At 41.2% G+C, this 23,385-nt stretch overlaps 1 protein-coding gene across 4 annotated transcripts in view; it reads right to left on the bottom strand.

Annotated features, from left to right (window-relative positions):
- Nucleotides 1–7,988, bottom strand: part of MITF (melanocyte inducing transcription factor) — a 222,795-nt gene extending 214,807 nt beyond the window's left edge. For 3 of the 4 annotated variants that reach the window (XM_050778544.1, XM_050778543.1, XM_050778545.1), the window contains exon 1: nucleotides 7,728–7,967. In XM_050778544.1, the coding sequence (XP_050634501.1) occupies nucleotides 7,728–7,831 (104 nt within the window). In that variant the 5' untranslated portion in view covers nucleotides 7,832–7,967. Of the gene's footprint in view, nucleotides 1–7,727 lie in introns of all 4 variants that reach the window. The other variant, XM_050778542.1, reaches the window with a different exon arrangement.
- Nucleotides 7,989–23,385: the final 15,397 nt, after the last annotated feature.

Raw genomic sequence — 23,385 nt, 5'->3', positions numbered from 1 at the left:
CCACGGGAATCCCTATGGCCAGCACAGAGACTGACATTCAGCACCCAGTGCTTGAGAAGCCCCCAGAAATGTCCACCATTAAAGATAAAAGCTTCATCACTCTGAATCCCAGGACAGGGGTCTCAGGTGAACACTCTAAAGGTATACTTCTTTACTCTTCACAGCATGCATCCAAAGCCACAGGAGGGAAAGATGAAGTGAAGAAATAAGAAAGCCACACTGTAGAAATGGGCTAGAGAAATAAGCTTACCATTGAGAAGCCAAACCTAGTCCTCCTCCTAAGATCATTTGCAATAGAATGGGAGGTGCAGAAATTTTAACAGAGATCCCAGACCTCCTTGTGGGTCTTCTCGACCTCGTTTGTCTCAATAAAGATGTAGACTTAACCCTTGGTATAATTCCTATCCTCGGAGTACACAATGTTCACTAGACTCACAAAAACTTTCTTATAAACTGCAAATTTGCCTTTACATTATCAAAAGCTTGTGGTGACTGCATTTAGTATCTTTGACCTGTCTTCATGATTATTTTCTCCAAATAATGCATACTTGGAGTGTAGTCAAACATATTTTTATAATTTATTCTGATTAGACAAACCCTCAGCAAAGTACATTTTATACCTCACACACACACACACACATACACACACACACAAAACAAATGAAACTCTCACTTATTGTCCTTGAAAGTTGACAAAAAAAAGTAGCCAAGGATTTTTTTTTCCTATTATTTATCCTAATACTGCCAGTCCTAAAACAAAGCAGTTGGAGGGGGAAATTTAGTAAGTTTGATTTGTCCCAAGATACATTTTTTTACACTGAGGTCCTATTCCTGACAGTAAGCACATGTGATCTGTTCTAAAAAAAGGATATTTTCCACTTCTTGCACAACTGGAGCAGATATAAACATCAGCCTGTGCAAACTGCACTGCAGAACTCAAAGGGAATTAAACATACATCAACTTAAATAAAATCTATAAATAGTAGTAATCGTGAAAAGGAACTCTCCAATAACAAACAAAACCAAGACTGAGAATCCCACTTTAATCAAGCATTCCATCTAATCATACTACAAAACCAATCTACATAGTTAGATTTGAACATCTGCAGGTTGAGGCACCTCAATCTTGCCTACTTTGTTTTGGATGCATGATTCTATATATGTTTTAGTTATTCTTAACAGGAGGGTAAAAACTGCTATCATATTAAAATTCTACTAGAAAAGGAGGAATTAATCTCATTTGCTAACAGTGCTAGGTGCTATGCTAAACATATTTATACATTTTTGCTTAGTTTTAAAAGTTCTACCGGCACGGCATGGTGGCTCACGCCTGTAATCCCAGCACTTTGGGAGGCCGAGGCGGGTGGATCACAAGGTCAGGAGATCGAGACCACGGTGAAACCCTGTCTCTACTAAAAATACAAAAAATTAGCCGAGCGCGGTGGCCGGTGCCTGTAGTCCCAGCTACTCAGGAGGCTGAGGCAGGAGAATGGTGTGAACCCAGGAGGTGGAGCTTACAGTGAGCCAAGATTGCGCCACTGCACTCCAGCCTGGGCGACAGAGCGAGATTCTGTCTCAAACAACAACAACAAAAAAAGTTCTACCAACCCTAAGAGGGTGGGTTCTATTGATCTCATTTTACAGCTTAAAGAAATTGAGACTCCAAGAAGTTAAGTATCTTGAACACAGATGTAGTGGTTAAGTGGCAAAGCAATGACCACAGACAGCACTTAAGCAGGGGCTCCCTCTCAACTTGTCCACATGCATTGCAGCCTCTCTGCCACCATGAGGTATCATCAGGTGCCTGGAGACCACAAACAAGAGCTTAAAGAAAGGTTAGAAGTTTAAAAGGCAAACGGAAACCCTAAACGTCTACCTTAGGATCATGCCCTCCAAGGTGTCTAACATTTTATTTAATAGTGTAGAGAAACACACTTGACTATTGTTTCACCTTGAAGGCCAAACTCAAACACTCCTATTTGTCCACAAAACTGCCTCCCCAGATCCCCTTCCTCTATTAAATGCCCCCAATTGCTGATGCCCACCCCGCCACAGGGACCACACTCTGCCTTGTATAATTAGCTGGATCCATGAGTTCTCTCTCCATCACTACACAGGGAGGGCACAGTATGATGTATCTTTGAATTTTGCACGATCAACCAGGCATAGTACAGACTAGAGGACACGAGCATGTGGCTACAGTTATATGGCCTCAGTTTAAATCCAGGCCCCACCGACTTGGCATACCTCAGTTTTCCTCTCTGTAGAATGAGAATAATAAACTAATACATACACCCAGGGTTGAATTAACAGAGTTAATATTCAGAATAGTGCCTGGCACATAGGAAGCACTAGATAAGTGTTGTTTTTAAAATTATAATTAATATCATTATTGTTTTTATTTATTATGATCACCTCATGCAGATTTCACAAAGATTAAGTATGTTATACACACATAGAAACACTTAGAACGGGCTCACACGTAGTACATAATAAATGTGACCCATCGTTATTAGTTATTAATGTGCACATACTAGGACTCAATAAATATGTGTTGAACATGAATTTTTATAGATACACTAATGTCACAATTGTCAGTTTTTTTAACTAGTATAAAAGAATTGTTATGATTAAATGAAAACTATAAAGTGCAAAATATTTATCTGAACACTTTATTAGAAGAAAAGCAAAAAAGGAATTTACTAACATTGAAAGAACTGTACTGCATAATAACACTTGCCTTAGAGAAGACAACCACAGTCAAGCAAATGCAAACACCTTCCAAAATGCCAGGCTCACTGCTAGGTAATAAAGAAAATAACAACAAGAACATCTGCTAACATTTACTGAGCACTTACTATGTGTCAGGCGCCATGCTAATATTTTTCCCACAGTCAATGTAACACTTATATTCTTGAGACTCCTGGAGGCAGGCCCCTATTTGCCAGATGAGGAAACTGAAACTAGACATCACCTAGACTGCCCGAGGTGACCCAGTTAGTTAGGGACAGACACTGATGCCAGAACAAGGCTCTTTATCTCTATGCTAGTGGTTCCCTGCAGAGTGGACAGACCAAAAATAAAAATAAAAAATCAAGAAAACTCTCAGAAATCAAAAAACGATTGACAGTTTTGTTTTGCCAAGAATGGATTATTATGTCATCAAAGAAAGGGCATTTTTTAATATGAAGACAGGAGAAAAACATCTCAGCATAAGTCCAAGAAATGGCAGCGGCCTTATACCCAAATATATGTAGGTATGTGACACAACAGTCTTTGTCTTTCTCATTTCACCCCGAACCTTTAAAAGTTCACACACCTTTGTGAATCAGCACTTGGGGATCACTGCTATATCCCGTATAGCCATGATAAACCTAATACTCACTTTCATTCCCATTTCCAATTTGCAGAAAATGTAATAACAGCTGTCTAAATAGTACTAAAGATTTAAGAAGAAATTGGAATTAAATTAAGACAACCGTGAAGTCTGTCCAGGAAAAGGACATTAACAACTACAAAGCCATGTGCACTGAGTAAACCAAACAAAAGGACTATGAGCCTGAAAGATGCTACTATGTTTTAAAATGTTTTTAGGTCCAAAAGACCTGTAGAGACTTCCTCTGCTCCCAGGAGCTCATTCAACAGTTTCACATTTGTTTCCCTGCCATGACTATGCCTATGTGAATTCTGGGCTCACTCTAGACATTCAGCGCTTTTCCTCTGCCACCCACCATTCAGATCTCGTTCCCAGGAGAACACACGAAGGTTTCTCAAACCTTACTGGAGGAAACAGCGTGCAAACAATTCATTAAAACCTTTTCCCATAGTGTGTGTCTTCCCATGACACAGCCTTAACCACCAATATGACCAAAATGAGATTCACATAATCTAAATCCAGCAACTTCAGATTCCTAAAGGCAAGGATGTCTGGGTTAGAAATGAAACATGTCCTTACTCATGAAAGATTTGAATATCTGAGGTAAGCCCCAATGAACAATATATAAATTCCTCTTTGGAGAAAGTCTAGTAAGTATCTATTTTAAAGGAAACACAATATTCATTGCAAAAACAAAAACCAAATGCCTTACCTTGAGTGGGTTATGGTATTAAGGAAGAAAGCAACACATACTCAAACAAATGTTTATTGTGTCGCTCATTGTTCTAAGCCACTGGTTCTCAAATGGGGGTGACTTTGCCCTCCACGGGACGTCTGACAATGTCCAGAGACATTTTTGGTTGCCATAATTGATAGAGGCAGCAGTACTGGCCTCTAATAGGAAGAGGCCAGGGATGCTGCTGGACATCCTGCAACGCATAAAACCATCCACAACAAGGAATTATCTGGCCCAAAATATCAATAGCACTGAGGTTGAGAAACTTTGTTCTAGGCTGTGGGGACACAAGAGTGAGCAAGGAACAAACGGAAAACCCTGTTCCCTTGGAGTTTGCAGTCTAGCGTGGAGAAACATATACTAAACATAACATATTGGAAAATTATACAGTAGATTATAATACAAGCCCTATGGGAAAAAATATATAGCTGGACAAGGAAGACAGAGACCTTGAAGGAATGGCAATTGCAAGTGCTGTGGTCAAAAAGGGTCACACTATCAGTGTGATGGGAATGATGTTTAAAGAAAGAACTGTAAAGAAAATAACAAGAACAACATCTGCTAACATTTCCTGAGCACTTACTATGTGCCAGGCACCATGCCAATATTTTCCCACAGTCAATGTCACACTTAATGTTCTTAAGACTCCTGGAGGCAGGCACCTACTGGTTGGTGGAGGAGTGAGGACTGGGACTGTCTGGGCAAAGGATGGTCAAGGCAAGTGCAATATACAAATGCCCAGTGGTGGAAGGGCCTGGGGTATTCCAAAAACAGTGAGGAAATCAGCCTGGCTGCAGCAGAGGGAGGTAGGAGGCAAGCAACAAGAGAGAAGGTCAGGGCTGACATCTTAAGAACCTGGAATTTTACTGGGAGAAACTAGGAGCCATTGGCAGGTTCTGAGCAGAGAATGACAGGATCTGACTTGATGTTTAACACAGGGTTGCTTGACCTCAGCACTATTAACAATTTGGGACCTGATAATCCTTTGTTGTGGGGGCTGTCCTGTGCACTGTAAGATGTTTAGCAGCATCCCTGGCCTCCACCTACTAGAGATGGATAATGATCCCTTCCATTGTAACAATCACAAATGTCTCCAGACACTGTCAAATGACCCCTGGGGGCAAAATCACCTCCAATTGAGAACCAGTTTTAACAGGAACATTGTGGCTACTGTACTGAAAATTCACTAAATGTGGACATTGCAGTTTAAAAGACTACTGCAATAATCCAGGCAAGGGCTGATGGTGGCTTGGACCAAAGTAGTAGCAAAGGAGTTGGTAGCGGGCAGATTCTGGACATATTTTCAACTCTAACTACTCTGGACAATCCAGAGAAGACAGTTGATAGGCAGAACGGCTACAGCAGTCTTAACATACCAATTTCAACTTTTTCCAGCAAAGACTTATAAGAAGTGAGGTGCCCCAGCAAAGACATAAGACAAAAAGCAATGAGAGAGAAGGCCCTGAACAATGTGTAGCCCTTTTAAGTCACACAACAGATGTCGACGACAATACCTTAGACAACTGTGGAAAACAGTATAGAGAAATGTTGCCAACTCCATATATTTATTCACAGATTTTATTTAACTGGTTTATTTCAAAGAGCATGTGTGTGCTCCATATACAAGTTTTACAACAACTTTTTTAATTTAGCCTTCCTTTCCCTGCTGGTTCAGGCCCACACCTGTTTCTAGCATTAACGTGTGAAGCCATTTCTTCCCACATACCCACATTTTTCCTTACACGTGCCTGCTAGCTAGCTACTGAGGACGTTCACCCTTACAAGTCTTTTTTGCTGACTCTGAAAAAGAACAGGCCCAAATCGTCCAACATGAGTTTCACGGCACTCATTTGGGTTTTTCCAGATGGTATTTTCCTCGCTCTCTCAAACTGATTTAATGTTATGTATCAGCTACCATCAGAAATGTTCCAAACAGTCCGGTTAATTTATTTCTTTCAGGATTCCACACACACACTCATTCCCTCATTCTGGCCGTGTAAGCATTTGCTTATAGAAGCAAAAGCAGAGACTGCCCAGTAAAACACTGGTCCCTTCAGCCGAATGCAGATAAAGCCCTGATGAGCATAACCAACAATACCCTTCACACAATATTACTCAAAACCCCCAGCCCCCAACACACACAATCTATGCTCACACACAAAACAGCCATTATGAGGAAAAACCACCAACTAAAGGCTGGTTTTATACGTCGAACTGCTTAGGCGGTTTCCTTCCAATCTGCCATGAAGCATCTACAAAGAGGCTTCTTCAGCAATGGCAGTCAGTAGGTCCGCTGTTCCCAGATTTTCTTCCCCAACTGGGATAAAGAGTCCTGCCACAGCCCTGAAGGAAATAAACCTGGTTGCACTTTCCACTAGAAAAAGAATCAGCCCAGTGCTCGCCAGAGGCCAAGATTACACCACCTGGCTCCTCATTCAGTTGCCCTGCTCCACTCACCCTCATTTCAGGACCCTCTCCCACTCTGCCGCCCAGGCCCATTCACCCAGGCTCCACCCACAGCGAAGGGCAGGGCAGCAAGGTACAGCCGGGTGCAGAAGTCCTGCTGGATCCTTCCAATGATAGCCTTATCCCAGCTCACAGCTTAGAGGGGTGTAAATAAACCCTTCTCTGCTATTCCAGCCTCCATTGACCATGTCCCTTTTAGTAACCACCGTAAATGAGAAGTACGAGGTGTCCAGAGTGCCAGCCGGACAGACAGAATGGAAGACACCCAATCCATTTCGACAGACAAGTGGGAATGGAGGCAGCAAAAAGGGTGGCTCAAAGGAAGTGGGCACTAGAGGGGATGGGGCATCACAGCAGTGGATGTCTTCACTCCTCTCCTGAAAAGTTTTTGAAGTCCCCAGCGAATTAAACACGTGTCTCTGCCAAGCGGGGTACATTCCCAGTAACCCCCAAGACCAAGGCTCATTTCCCCTCTGCAGTGAAGGCCTGGATTTGAATGGGATTTCCAGGGAGTTTAACTTGGACTAGGGGACACGCCCACCGCTGCCCTGGCCCCTCCCGCGCCCGCTTGCAGCGGTCTGGAGGTGAGAGGCGAAGCCCAGAGAAACCTCACCTGCAGGAGCCCAGGGACTAATTTCCCCACAGGGACCGGACTCCCAAGAGGTGACTCCAAGCTAACTAATTGCTTCCCTCCAATGTCGCATCCTAACCCACCCAAAGCTTCCCTCTCCGAGCCCTCAACCCGCTGGGATCTTCAGAAAGGGGGTTCACTAGAACTTTCTCCCCCATCCCACCGGGACAGCGTCCCGGCCCGGCGCTCCTCCTCCCCCACATAGCGCCAGATCGTTCCCCAGCCCCCACTCAGTCTCAGCAGCTGGCATCCCCAGCCGAGGGTCCCCGCGCCTGGACGCTTCGTCCCCGACGACCCACAGCGCCCTCCGAAGTGCGCTCCATCCGAGCCTCCTAAAGGCGCACTTGGGCCGAGCGGGCGCGGCCCCCAACTGCGGGGGGCAGTTCGCCCTCTGCCCCGGGGCAAGGGCACTGGGTCCTTGTCCCAGAGCTCCCGCGATCCGCTCTCCTCGCCCCAGAGTGGCAGACGCAGTGGCCCCCAGCCGCCTGCTGCGCCTCTGTCCAGCTGTCACCACTCACCTGCTCTTCAGCGGTTGACTTTTGAGTTCGTAATAGGTTTTGGGCTCTTCATGAAACTCCTCCCCGACTTCGAAATCCGGCACGATCCCCGATTCCGACTGCATGGCTCCTGCTTCCCGTCCTTCCACTACTGGAAAGTGAGAATAGAGCCCGGGGGCGGACGGAAGGTAGCTGGGCCTGGGTCCCTCGAGCCGTGCGCCCCCGCGCAGCGCCGAGCTCTGCCCGCTCGCCGGCTCGCGGCCGCCCGCCCCAGCGCGGGGAGTTTACACTCCTACCCGGGCGGGAGGGGCCGGCGGCCGAGCGCCGCCTGGGATCTGTAGTTCGGCCCGGGTGGGGCATTCCCAGTTCGCCTGTGGAGCATCTACCACTAAAACTACAGCTCCCAGAAGGCTAAGCGGGGGGAGCGGCAACGTGGTGGACACCGCTAGTGCAACTCCTGTTTGGATTCATTGTCAATGTCAGCAGCTCCTCTCCCTCCTCTCTCCCCACTTGCTTCAAGGGTACAGAATTGGCTACTTAATATGAATAAGAACGGACACAGACTGCTCTTCTACCGTCACTCCCACCTCTCAGCTCAGACATCTGCGAGGGCACGCCGAGTGCTTATTTTAAAAATAAGATAGTCAAGGGTTTTGGCACGAGAAAGTTTTAGCATTCGAGCCTGTCTTAAAATAAAAGGACTTCCTATCAGCCCGCATGCTTCCCTGGGCTGCTGCGACACATCAACTTGTCCTCGGATTGGAACAACGAGGAAGAACTTTCCTTCGCTTTGTAATGAAAACGTTATTGGAGAAATTGTTCTTGTGCGTTCCTTTTCTAAAGTCTGGACTTTTACAATACTATTCATCAGTTGAATGGCTCTTTCCCCTTTATCCAAGTAGCCACTTCTAATCTAAAGCAGCAACTGAAAGATTCGGTTAATTTAAAAAGGCACAAAGTTACAGACAGCGTCGTTGCTCTCTGCTTTTAATTACTCAGTTGACTGGGAGTTCAAATGAGGTTTTTCCTAGCATTTCAGCACTGAAGATGTACAAGTGTCGACTCCTTCCCGAGCTTTCCGGAATTCACTTCGGGAAGAGAATTTTAAAACTCTCTGTTGTGGCTCATTTGTACTTCTAGTTCCTTTCCTCTGATTAGCTCCAGTAGGACGTGTTCCTTCTTTTTAAAAGTGTTTTGAGGCATCAGGGAGGCAGTATAGAGTTACAGTGGCATTTAAAGGTATAAGACTCAGAGTTGAAATCCCCAGCCCTTCTAAGAAGAGCTGTGCAATCCTGAGAATGTCACTTGGTTCCTAGAAGCCTCCATTTCTTCATCCATAAAAGAAGAGATTGGCAAACCAGTTTTAGAAGATGTTGCAAGGTCAAATGTAAGAGAAAGTGATTTGCAATCTATAAAAACCCTTCTCAGTGGTCATTCTTTAATAGGTCTTGAAGTTTTTCCTTTCAGATTAACATCTCATCTTGGTGTTTGGCCTTTTAGAATTAATAAACAAAATGACTGTCCTAGGAGAAAACTCTAAAGAGGCTACAGTGACAACTGGGCACCTTCCAGGAGTTACCCCTTTGCATGTCTTGCCTCCCACTGAAACATTTTAATTTCACATCAGAAAAGATCTCCAGTGAGATGGATCGATGTTAGGGCTGGAGTTCTCAAAGAGATTTGGAAAAAGTGCAAAAGGCACACTAGGTTGCAGTAGCAATTACCAATTTTTCAGAATAACAATTGATCCCCAACATACGACTTTTAGGCCCTTCCCTGGAACCATTAAAATAAGTCAGAATACCTGAGAACACACATAAGGAAAGTGGGAGTTTTGTGCTCATAAAAGTGGGATCCTAGATTCCTTAATACATGGACTGCTGGAAATTAGCTGTCAAAAGCAAACAAAGAAAACTTGTTTCCTTCATGTTCTCTGGCAGAGAAAGAAGAAAGATCAAACATGAAGAAAACATGCAGTCTAGACTTCTAATCTCATCTGGGCTCTCAATTATCAGTGCTTGGAATATGGGAGGAGGGGTTGTCATAATAACTTACGGATGTTACAGACATTTAAGGGGTATGGGCCAGAGACACTAAACATCTTGCACAATAACAAACTTTCTTGTCCAAATTTCAGTGGTATGTATCCCCATTGAGAAACACTGGAGGCTGCCTAATCTTTGGGCTCACCAGAAGTTTTTTAATCTGAGGGAAGCTATGGATCCTCTTCTTAGAAAATACAGATAGAAACAAAACTGTGCATAATTTTGTTCAACTGACCCATTGAAGGCTATCACAGACTTTATGTTACAACTGCAGTTTATAACTTCTTTAGATCTGCAATGAAACAGTCTACCCATCACTTATTACATCAAATAGTGACCTTCCAGACCCAAGGGACTGACCTCAAAGGAAAAAAAAAATCAGGAAAACCAAGACCCCTGAATTCATCTCCAACTAAGTAAACCCGGAAGAGAGATCTCCGGGATGCAGACTTCTGAGCTGAGGTTGTCCTGAGGTTCACACAGATAGCTGTTATTTTTTTCTCCTATACATTTTCTTCTGGTCTCATCCTACTCCTTGTTCAGGAAAACTTTTCTATTACACATGGCTGGGTTATCCATTACAATGCAGTCTGCTACCCAGTGCATTCTGATTCCTTTAAGACTGGACAGGGGACCTTGACATGACTAGAAGTCCTCCTTAGGACTTCTCTGCTAGGGCAATAGGAGAAGACTGTTTGCTTTTAAAGCCTGGTGCTAGAAGGAAGAAAATCTGGAGCTACTTACCCATGGCCACTTAGGGAAGCTAATCTGAAATGGAAGAGAATGAGATAAGATCAACAAAAGAATCAGAGACAAGCAAAGATAAAAAATAAAAAGTATGACAACATTGTTTCACTTCCTTGTTCCAACCATACCTGAAGTCAGATATCCTTGGACTTTTTAGATATATCAACAAAAAAAAATTCCTTTTTGCTAGAACTATTTTTTTTGTCACTTGCAACCACAAGAGCTTTGCGTAATCACCATAAAAAATATTTCACTCCTTTAAATGGATGATTTTCTGTGGATTGCTATACCATTAATCCACATAACCAAAAGCTGGTCACCTGATAGATGTCCCCTGTAATCCCTCTTCATTAATGAGTTGAGCCCTAGGATTAGGTACCACTTTGAAAAATAGATGATAACAGTCATTAGATCCATACATTTAAACTAAATGTATTAAATGTATTAAATCTATTAAAGGTACAAAAGCAATGACTACAGATTATAATTGTCAGTAATATTACATGTATTTATGTAATACATTACTTTTTACATACACTTGTCACATGCATCTCTTATTTGAGCTCACAAAAATCCTTCAGAGATGGATAGGCAAGGGTTCCCAATTTACTCCATACTAAATATGTGCAAGGTATGGGTATGGCAATGTGCTAGGTACCTGGAGTACAAAAATATATTTGACTTCCTCCCTGCCCTCATGAGGCTTACAGTCCACAAGTTAAGTCAAGGCTTGTAACACAATGAGAAACCACACATAAAGCAGCAATGCTAAGCAGCAGATACCCGGTGTATGATTTGGACTCTCATATCCTCTTAGCTCAACAGCTATTTTTGGTGCACCCACTCTGTGCCAGGCACATTGTGCCCTAGGTATGGGGAAATAGCAATGATGACACATATGTGGTCCCTGCATATAGGACATGGTCCTTGACTTTTTAGGAATAGAAATGGGCAGGATTTAATGGATAACAAGAGCGATAAATAAATACAAGGGTCTAAGAAAAGAGCAATCACTGAGGGTAGGAATGTTAAGACTTCTGGAGGAGATGTGACTAAGCTACATCTTAAAAAAAAAAAAAAAATCTAGGGTATATGAAAACTGAATGTAATCAAGCCCCTAGATTTAACCACCAATTCACAGGAAAAAAAAAATGCGAGAGAGGAACTTGTCAATAACATCACAAAAATAGAATCAGACAACACAGAGATTTAGAAATTCTGTGAGACATTGAGAAATTCTTCAAAAAGTAAATAGCATGAAATAAAGGGGAAGGAAGAACTGGTAAAGGTTTTAGAAGATGTAAGAGACACATTAGGCATGTGAATTATATCTCAATAAAAAAATAAATTAGAGGCTAGCCTCGGGGCTCATTCCTATAATCCCAGCACTTTGGGAGGCCAAGGTGGGAGAATTGCTTGATCCCAGGAGTTTGAGACCAGCCTGGGCAATACAGAGAGACTTCATATCTACTAAAAATTATAAGTAAGTAGACAGGAAAAAAGAGACATGTCACTGAAATACCTTATGTGGACTTTATTTGGACCCTGATTCAAACAAACCAATTGTAAAAATTCATTCTGGGCCGGGCGCGGTGGCTCACGCCTGTAATCCCAGCACTCTGGGAGGCTGAGGCAGGCGGATCACGAGGTCAGGAGATCGAGACCATCCTGGGTAACACGGTGAAACCCTGTCTCTACTAAAAAATACAAAATAAATTAGCCGGATGTGGTGGCGGGCGCCTGTAGTCCCAGCTACTCAGAAGGCTGAGGCAGGGGAATGGCGTGAACCCGGGAGGCGGAGCTTGCAGTAAACAGAAATAGCGCCACTGCACTCCAGCCTGGGTGACAGAGCGAGACTCCGTCTCAAAAAAAAAAAAAAAAAAAAAAAAAAAAAAAAAATTCATTCCGGGGAAAACTAGGAGAGTTTGAACATGGGCTGGAATTGAATGATATTTTAAAATTATTGTTAATTTGTATTAGGCATGATAAGAGTGTTATGCTTATCTCATTTTTATACTCTGTTAGAAATACATATAAAGTATTTATGGGTGAGATGATATGATGTCTTGGAGCTGCCATAAAATACTCCATCTCCTCTCCTTCTGTCCCCAAAAAGGCATGGGAAAGGAAAGATGAAATGTAAATGGTAAAATGTTGAAGCCAGGTGACAGGTTATGGGAATTCACTGTACTATTCTCTTTACTTTAGTGTCAGCTTGAAAATTTTCATGATCAAACGTTTTTTAAAAAATAAAGTAAGAAAAGAGAGAGGAAACTATCACAACAGTTTATTAAATGGGTTGCAATTTCTGATGAAATTAGATTAAAAAGCATGTCATTCAAAAAGAGAAAATGGACATGATGAAGATACAGAAGCAGGATTGTGTCTGATATGTTTGGAAATAAAGAGCCAGCAGAAACTAACTAGGGTGTATTTCAGCAGAAGGGAATCTTCAAAAGTCTACTGAGTAGCTCACCAAACCTAAGGAAAGGCAGCAGACTCTAGCTTATAAGCCATGAAACTGGGAACAACTCCAAAATCTATGCCATAGAACTGGTCTAGTGAAGGCACACCCACACCACTACACCTCCCACCACTATTGTGTCACTAAACATCATAGCTTGCACCTCCAATACTGCACACAGGACACTGTCAAAATGCTGCTACCACCATCCACCACCAAAATGGATTCGGCAAAGTCCTGGCTACTTCACCTGCTTATCTTCCAATCCAGTTGGTGGTTCTAGGTTTTGTGCCCAAGCCCTAACTGCAAAAGATGCTAGCTATCCAAAACTCTTTCTCTATTTTAGAGACTATAAAATTAAAAAAAAAAAAAAAAAAAAAAAAAAAACCTATTTTGCAGCCTCCCTGGCAGGAATATTCAGTCATGTGTCCAAAAACCCAAAAATCTTCCCATTCCCCACCCTTCTTAAACACAATTCAACTTTTGTTTCTGTTATTTGAAATACATTGTAATGAGCACAGGAGTGAACAGTAAGGAGGCTATCCGGTTATCTAAAAAGAGGGTGAGATAGGTATACATGAAGAAAAATATAAATAACAGGAAAATACCAATGAAACAGGATGATGGGGTTGGGGAGAGGAGATGATCAACAGCGCAGTTTGCTGCACCTGCTTTCTATGTGTGCCAGGGCAGTGGGATAAATGCCAAGGCATGGGCCCTGCTCCCCAAAAATAATTTAAGCTACACAAAGTTTAGACACGAAACATGTCAAATAGGAAGGTAATTAATTTTCAAGGCATAAATCTGTTTAATGGATTTTTAGGGTCTTTTAACTTTTTGGATTATGGATTTCTCTGACACTCTGTTGAAAGCTGCAGACCTCCTAACCGGAAAAAAAAAAAAAAAAAAAAAAAAAAAAAAAAAAAAAAAAAAAAGAAGTGCACAATAGAAATTTCATTTGCAAGTTCAGAGGCACCAAGAACCACCCTGTGGTCTACTGTGGCTCCTCCTGGAGTCTGTGGATCATGAACTGCTAACTTCTAAATATATTATTCTTGAAATATATGTACTTTTCTAGAGCCACTGCAGAGGGCAAGGGGGCAAGGGAAGAGTGTTATATTGTGCGAATCAGGAGAGGAAGGTGTTGTGCCCTTCTCAAAGTGTCATCCATGAGCCATGTCCATGAGAATCACCTAGGGTGCCCATTAAAATGCAGAGTTCCAAACCCAGAGCTAGAACTATTAAATCAGAATCGCCAAGGGGTGGGGATGAAAAATCTGCATTTTTAGCAAGCTGCCCAGCTAGTTCTTATGCATGTAGGAATTTTAGAACCACCGCTTTAAGGGATGACATCGAACCAGGCTGAATGAAATCACAACAAAAATGAGAAGAAGACAATTTGAAAACAATCCAATGTGAACTTTGAAGAGCTTGGATCTGAATATAAAAGGCCATATAAAGGAAAGGACTGGCTGTGCTCTGCAAGGTGACTTAAACGAGTTAGAAATGATGTTCTGATAGGTCTCAAGAGTAACTCATTGCAATGGAGCAACTGTGAAGAGTCAACAGGGTTCAGAAGTCAGCGCTGAGCTTGAGGGTGGCTTTACCTTGTTTAAAACAAATCAGTGCCTTTGTAGCTCATGAGTCCCAGCCCGGCAGATGGCAAGAGATGGTTGTCTCCCCAGAGCTACTAAGGCAGGAGCGAAAGAGGTGTTGGACCCTGATGTAGACTTAGAGACTCCAAACCTAACACTGAGCAGTAACTCAGTGGTACTGAGGCTCATGCTTTTAATTCTTATTCCAAAGTGTCTCACAGGATTGGAGCAAGAAGGAGAACACAAAATATTTCATGACATAATGTAACAAAAGAAGGAATATAAACTTCAAAGTGAGCATTGCTGCTTCTCTGTCGTCCTTTACACAGCTACCAAAGCAACATTACTTGCTTTTATGTAAAATATTCTGAATAAACTTATTTTTATACTAGAAAAGTAATAATATTTATTATTTAAAAATTAGAAAATGCAGATAAGTAAAGAGGAAAAAAGCACTCGTAATCCTACTATTCAGATATTTATACCTAGTCATATGTAATTCAGTATGTTCATATATATGTATAGATATATAAAGAAATATTCAAAAGGAGATCACACTGAATATACAGTGTTGTCACTGACTTTTCCCTGTCTTGAATTTATTATGTGCTTTTCCTTGTCTACAAATTTATTTTACTATTTTTAGAATATATAATATTTTCCACTATATACATTTACTAGAATTTATTTTTTTAATCTCTGCAATGTTGGACCTTCATTTCATTTCCAAGATTTCACTCTTATAGGTAAAGATAGCATCGCTATTTTCCTAGTAGCTAAGTCCCATTCACATTAATTTCCTAGAAATTGAATTGCTGGGCCAAAAAGCACTTCTGTTTTTGAAACTTTTGTGAAGAGGTATCTTTCTAGAATACATATCTCACCTTCCCCTTTCCCTGATTGAAACCTTTCAGGATTCCCATTGCTAAAGAGTAAAGGCCAAGCTATTTAACCCTGGATACCCAACTCTCCATGTCCTGGGTCCACCCACCCTCCCTTCATCCTCTCAGATCACCCCCTGAGTTTCATATTAAGCAACTGCAATAACCCCAAACTGCTTCAAGTTCTCAGAATTTGCCAGCCTGTTTTTCTCTTCCCCTTTGGCCTAAAGCAATTATTTAGACTAAAAACTCAATCAGGCCTGGCACAGTGGCTCACGCCTATAATCCCAGCACTTAGGGAGGCTGAGGTGGGCAGATTGCCTGAGCTCAGGAGTTCGAGACCACACTGGGTAACATGGTAAAACCCTGTCTCTACTAAAATACAAAAAATTAGCTGGCTGTGGTGGCGCACACCTGTAGTCCTAGCTACTTGGGAGGCTGAGCACAACGATCACTTCAGCCCTGGAGGCAGAGGTTGTGGTGAGCCGAGATCGTGCCTCTGCACTTCAGCCTGGGCTACAGAGTGAGACTCCATCTCAAAAGACAGAGAGAGAGAGAGACAGAGAGAGAGAGAGAGAGAGAGACACAGAGAGAGAGAAAACCCAATCAGGTGTTACCTTCTTCAGGAAGCCTTGCCCAACTCTACCAACCTTCACCAGATCCCCAGGTTGGTTTTGGACCCCATTCCTAGATCCTTCACATACACTGTCTGTAATACACTGGATTATAATTATCTACATAACTTTTCATACACATCCACCAGCACCATCACACACATACCCAGTATACCCCTACCCTTGCCCAGACTGTGAGCTCCTACAGGGATGGGACCATGCCCATGATAGATACTCAGTAACTGTCTATTGAATGAGGGAATAAATTAGCTGTAAGGAAAAGAAAAAATGTTTTCTAGCAAAGTCACATTGGCTCCTTTCAGTAATAACAAAGATAACGCACATGAAAATGGGATTTTGACTAGGTTTTCCATAGTGTTCATGTGTAACAAATAGGCAAATATTGATTGAACAAAATAACTAACTGCTTCATCACTAGGGCTGTATCCTAGCCTGAATTGATTTATCAGAGCAGAATTTAGCCTGTGTCCCAGTGGCATTCCTGATAAGGAGCTGAGATCTTTCAAACAACAGGCAAACATGTTAAGACTTGCTGCTGAGTGATTTGGATAAATATGCTGAAAAGTAACTGAAAGAAGCATATTTAAGACGGGCGGATCACGAGGTCAGGAGATCGAGACCATCCTGGCTAACACAGTGAAACCCCGTCTCTACTAAAAAATACAAAAAACTAGCCGGGTGAGGTGGCGGGCGCCTGTAGTCCCAGCTACTCAGGAGGCTGAGACAGGAGAATGGCGTAAACCCAGGAGGCGGAGCTTGCAGTGAGCTGAGATCTGGCCACTGCACTCCAGCCTGGGCGACAGAGCGAGACTCCGTCTCAAAAAAAAAAAAAAAAAAAAAAAAAAAAAAAAGCATATTTAGCACATATTAAGGTTACTGAAATAAGAAGCACAATAAGCCAAGATGCAGATACACTTCCTGTGGTGAAGTTTACAGGGATAAACCTCAAGGGATTTGACTTTCCCTTCCATGTTAATGCAAAACGTTGTCTGAAAGTTTTAAACGATAAGCATTCATTAATTCGGCTACAGATGAAAATACATTCATCTCAATTTTCCGCTGGAACCCGGTAAGGAATAGGTGCTCAATGTACTGCTATTGAATTGACTTGCCAGAGTAATGTGTTAAAATAGCAAGATTCAGGGGTTAAAGGTCAAGAAGTTAGAAACACAACACCTAGGGACAAATGAAGAAGGAAAGTTACCCAGGACCTTACCTCTTAGAGATGAATTAGAGTGGACACCAGTAGACGGTCAGAGGACTAATGAGTTAATACATGTAAGGTGCGTAGAACAGTGTTTGACGCATAACCAGCATCATCCAAGATTTTTGCAAAATAAATAAATCTATCCGTATTTTTTATTCATTTAAAAAAATATCTGTTTAGTACTTACATGGTACTAAACATACTGGTGCCAGTCACATACTGAGAAAGACTAGTTAACGGACCCAGCTAAGGATTTTTAAAGTTTTTCCAGTTTAGGGCCAGGCACAGTGGCTCATGCCTGTAATCCCAGAACTTTGGGAGGCCGAGGGGGATGGCTCACCTGAGGTCAGGAGTTCGAGACCAGCCTGGCCAACATGGTGAAACCCCGTCTCTACTAAAACTACAAAAAATTAGCAGGGCGTGGAGGCGGGCACCTGCAATCCCAGCTACTAGGGAGGCTGAGGCAGGACAATAGCTTGAACCCGGAGACAGAAGTTGCAGTGAGCCGAGATCATGCCACTGCACTCCAGCCTGGGCAACACAGTGAAAATCTGTCTCAAAAACAATATAAATAAATAAATAAATAAATAAAAAAGTTTAGTTTAGGCAAAAATAGAGTTTTTAAAGGTATACCAATAGTCTGGCCTCCTTTTCTGCATCAGAAGGGTCCTGGCTCCACCATTTATTGGCTGTATGACCTTGGGCAAGATATCTAACTCACCCTAATTCTCTATTTTTTAATTTGTAAAAACAGGTTAATAGAACCACATTAGTTGTTGTGAGTACTAAATAAAGACATAAATGTAATTGTCTGGAACATATGAGAACTTTGGCTAATTTTATATTATTTTTAGAGAAATGAATACTTCCTTTTTCTCATGTCATTTTTCTTTTAGTTTATTATTTTGAAATGACCTTTCCTTGAAAATTATGAAATATATCACACTTAAGGAAAACTGCATAAAACATAAATGTATTCTTTTACAAATAATGATCCTTGCCCACTCACAACTTCCTTTCTCCAAGAGATAACCACTTTTATAGTAATCATTCCTTTTTTTGCTTTTAAGTTTTAACACTTAAGTGTGCCTCCCTAACCAATATAGTTCATTTTTCCCTATTTTTAGATCTTCTTCTATAAATGAAATTGTGGTAGTCAGTTTCCACAATGGCTCCAATGATCCTGGCCTACCGCCTATTATTTTTCCACATTGAATCAGGGCTAGTCTGTGTGACCAGCTTCAAATGCTAGGTCATAAAAAGTTATTGAGGTTTCTTTCTAGTTCTTTCCATGTGTTTACTCCGGCAAGGACCAGTAGAAAGGTCAAGTGGTCCTGTGAAGAGGCCCATGTGGATAGGAACTGATCCCTCCCACCAACATCCTGCACCATCTTGCCAGCCTTGTGACTGAGTGACCACAGAAGGGGATCCTCCAGCCCTAGTCAAGCCTTCAGATGTCTGCAGACCAGATGACATTTGGCTGTAGGCTCATGAGCAACCCTGAGCCAGATTCGCTCCAAACCACTCCCAAATATCTGACCCACAGAAACTATGAATAATAAATGATTTTTGTTGTATCAAGCCAAGAAACTTTAGAATAATTTGTTATGCAGCAACAGATAACTATCCAGGAGTTATACTGTATAAATTCTTTCGTATCTTTATTCTTTTACTCAACTTTCTTTAAAAAGATTCACCCATGAAACCGTACATAGGTTAGTTTATTTACTTTCATTACCATATAGCATCCCATTGTATGGATATGTTTTGGCTTAATTTTCATAATCATTTCTGTATGCAGAGGAAATTCTTAACCTGTGGGGCTGGAAAAGCCATACTTTTTTATTTGTGGGGCAGATCTATGCAGATGTGGGAGGGAGAGAGGGATAAATGGCTTTGGATCACCTTTGAGGCCAAATATGCCATCAGTATTTTAATAATTCAAGTATCTTGAATCACCAAAACAATAATGTTTGGAATGATGCTTACGTCTTTCCACTGCCAACATAGTTGGCATTCTGAGTGACAGCCTCACTAGTCCTTACATATGGTCCAGAATAGTCACTGGGCTTCACTCTCTCTCAAATAGAAATCAGAAGAGGGTTTCGGGTGGAGATACACACTCTCTTCCGGGATAGATTTTCCTCTGACTGATTAAATTAACGCGAACATACTGAATGCCGCAGACTTAGAAAGTCATGTTTTCTTTACATTTGAGCTGTTCAGTAAAGCAGGAGCTCTGAGTAACTTCAGTCCACAACCAACTGGACAGCTCAGCTCTTTGCATTCTGTGGCTGTTTTGGTATCACACAGATTAAGAAAATGGGACTGCAAATCAGTTACCTGGTGAAAACAATATTAAGAATAAGAATTCCATTTCTAGGAAACTACACCACAGAAATACTCTCACTGTGCAATACTCAAGGTGCAAAAATGTACATACAAGAATTTCCATTGCAATATTTTTCATAATATTGAAAAACTGGATCCATGACATGAGGACTATAGATAGATTATGATGCTTCCTTACAACTGAATTCCATGCAAGTGTTTAAGAAGGAATGAGACTGAGTTCTATGAGCTGACATAGAAAGATGTCCAAAATAAATTTTACACGAAATAAAAAAGCATGTTATAAAACAATATACGTCAATTCTATTTTCATTTAAGAAACAAGCAAGCTGGGCACAGTGGTTCATACCTGTAATCCTAGCATTTTGGGCATTTTGGGAGGCTGAGGTGGGCAGATTGCTTGAGTTCAGGAGTTCGAGACCAGCCTGGGCAACATGGCAAGACCCTGTCTCTATAAAAAATACAAAAACTAGACAGGCGTGGTGGTATGTGCCTGTAGTCCCAGCTACTCTGGAGGCTGAGCTGGGAGGATCACTTGAACCCAGGAAGTCGAGGCTGCAGTGAGCCTTAATCATGCCACGGTACTGCATTCCAGCCTAGACGACAGAGCAAGACCCTGTTTAAAAACAAAAGCAAAAATAGAAAAACTTGTGTGTGCAATGGTGTATATGGATTAAGCCATTAACAGCTACCATTGGGGTTGAGGAGGAATTATAAAGAAATTTCACTTTCAAAGTCGTACTTTTTTGTAACGTTTGATGTTGTTACAATGCATGCATATGGCTTTTGAAAGCAGGGGCAGGGGAGGAATGGGAATTTTTTAATATGTCATTTAGGTCAGTGATAAAAATGGCAATGATTATGGTGAGAAAAAGTGATCAACTATATACTTAACCCTTCGGATTCTCTTTAGTGCTTGCTATAGGATCTTCTTTTAACTACTAAATTATTTCTACCACCAAAGAGCCATAAAAACCAGACAGTATAAAAAGGCTGGGCAACAAGTGTATATTTTTCTCCAAACTCATCAGATTGTATACATTAAATATGTATAGCTTTTTGTGTGTCAATCATACCTTAATAAAGTAGTTTTATTTTAAAAGGCTGAACAGTAAGTGCTCAGGGCATCTATTTTCTGTACCACTCTTTATTACCATCTATTTTTCAGTTTCACAAATAATACATGTTAATTTTAGAAGTACTAGGAAACACTACAATAAACAAGAAGAAAAAATTATTTATAACTGACCCACCAGAAGGAAATGACTTTAGTATTTTTTGGACAGTTGTCCAAATTTATTTATTTATTTATTTATTTATTTATTTATTTATTTGAGACGGAGTCTCACTCTGTCACCCAGGCTGGAGTGCAGTGGCCAGATCTCGGCTCACTGCAAGTTCTGCCTCCCAGGTTTACGCCATTCTCCTGCCTCAGCCTCCCGAGTAGCTGGGACTACAGGCGCCCGCCACCTCGCCCAGCTACTTATTTTTGTATTTTTTTAGTAGAGACGGGGTTTCACCGGGTTAGCCAGGATGGTCTCGATCTCCTGACCTCGTGATCTGCCTGTCTCGGCCTCCCAAAGTGCTGGGATTACAAGCTTGAGCCACCATGCCTGGCCCCAAATTTATTTTTAATATAACTATACACATACACACACACACATATACACACACACATATATATAGATACACATGCACACACATACACAAACTGTTCTTTTCAAAGAGTAAATACTGTATGCATTGTTTTGTAACCTGTTTTTCTTCAGATAATATATTTTGAACAGCTTTTTATATTAAAAATATATAATGATTATGCCTACAGAGTATTTCGTTACATCAAGAGTATATTAAGGGACTTCAGAAAGTCCATAGAAAATATGTATTATGAAAAAAATGTGTGGATTTCAAAGTTCTTTTTCACGAAAATAAACTCGTACTAACTTGTCATAGCATATCTAATGGGATCTAGTCTAAGGCACTAAGAAAGATATGACAGTTGGAAAAGAGTTCCTATAAGAGCAAGATGAATTCTGCTAAAACTGAAGCAAGAACAAACATCAAATTTATGGTAAAGTTTGGGTGGAAGAATGATGAAATCACTGATGCTTTATGAAAAGTTTATGGGAGCAACACCCCGAAGAAATCAGCAGTTTACAAATAGATAACTCATTATTAGATGAGAAGAGACCATGCTGACGATGAAGCCTGCAGCAGCAGACTATCCACATCAATTTTCAAGGAAAATAATTCATCTTGTTCATGCCCTAATTTAAGAGAACTGACGATTACCAGCAGAAGCAACAGAAAACCACAGACATCTCAATTGGTTCAGCATACACTATTCTGACTAAAAAATTAAAGTTAAGCAAGCTTTCCATTTGATTTGTGCCCAAACCATTGTACCTAGATCAGTATCACTATGATCCTAGAGACAAAGCACAATCAAAGCAATGGCTACCAAGAGGTGGAGGTGGTACCGTCAAAGCAAAGGTAGATTACTCAAGAGCAAAGGTCATGGCAACAGTGTTTTGGGATGTTTGAGGCATCTTGCTTGTTGACTTTCTAGAGGGCAAAAGAACTATTGTTCTTTGAGAGTGTTTTGAGAAAGTTTTGCGAAAGCTTTAAAAGAAAAACACTCAGGAAAACTTCACCAGAGTGTCCACCATGACAGTGCTTCTGCTCATTTCTCTCATCAAACAAGGGCAATTCTGCAAGTGTTTCAAAGGGAAAATATGAGGCAGCCACCTTACAGTCCTGATTTGGCTCTTTCATCCTTGACTTCTTTTTGTTTCCTAATCTTTAAAAAAAAAATCTGTAAATGGCACCAGTTTTTCTTCAGTTAATTGTTTAAAAAAGACTGTATTGACATGATTAATCTCCCAGGACCCCCAGTTCTTTAGGGATGGGCTAAGTGGCTGATATCATTGTTAATGAAAGCGTCTTGAACTTAATGGAGCTTGTATTGGAAAATAAAGTTTATGTTTCTTATTTTTATATTTTAATTCCATTTTTCATTAACTTTTTGAAGTCCCCTTATATAAAATGATTATGAACCACTCCTGGATTTATAGGTAACGTTAGTACATTTGCAAATATTCAAAACATTTATGAAAACTTTAATGCAAAACACATGTGGATTTTTCTAGAAAGGGAGCTCTTATCTCCTTGGATTCTCCTGGGGTTCTATAATTAAAGGAAAAAAGAGTTGAGTCACTGGATGATATGGTTGTGGAAGACACAGGGTGATTTATCTAACCAATCCCTCTTGATCATCTTGCTTGTTTCCAATTTTCATCACTATAAACAGTGCTATAAGTAAATTTAGGAGTTTTCAATTTTGCTATTTAGAAAAACATGAAAGGCACAAAGCGCTGAGATATCACTGAGTCTCCACATGTTTAAAAATAGACAAATGTGCTGCAACTCAGAAGGCATTCCTTTAGAGACATCAGAGAAGAGATTAGAAACCCTCAGGCACTTAACCCCCACTAGCACAATTCAGCAAAGCCTGTCATAGACTGCCAAACTGAAGATGCTGATCAGCAGAAGAAATGCAGAAAATTGAGAAAATTATGAGGATATTCTCATAATTGAGAACATTGAAAGTAACAGAAAGTAAGAGAGAAAGATGTGAACACGGAGAGAAAGGAGGAAATTAGTGCAGTGAACATCAGTTTTTGATTGGCTCAGCTTTTATTTCTTCTTCCCTTCCTCTCCCAAGAGCACCTCCCTTTGCCTGTGGGGAACTGC

This window comes from Macaca thibetana, chromosome 2 (assembly GCF_024542745.1).
Source record: "Macaca thibetana thibetana isolate TM-01 chromosome 2, ASM2454274v1, whole genome shotgun sequence".
Lineage (NCBI taxonomy): Eukaryota > Metazoa > Chordata > Mammalia > Primates > Cercopithecidae > Macaca > Macaca thibetana.
The sequence above is the reverse complement of the archived record's forward strand: the minus strand, read 5'-3'. Positions and strand labels throughout refer to the sequence as shown.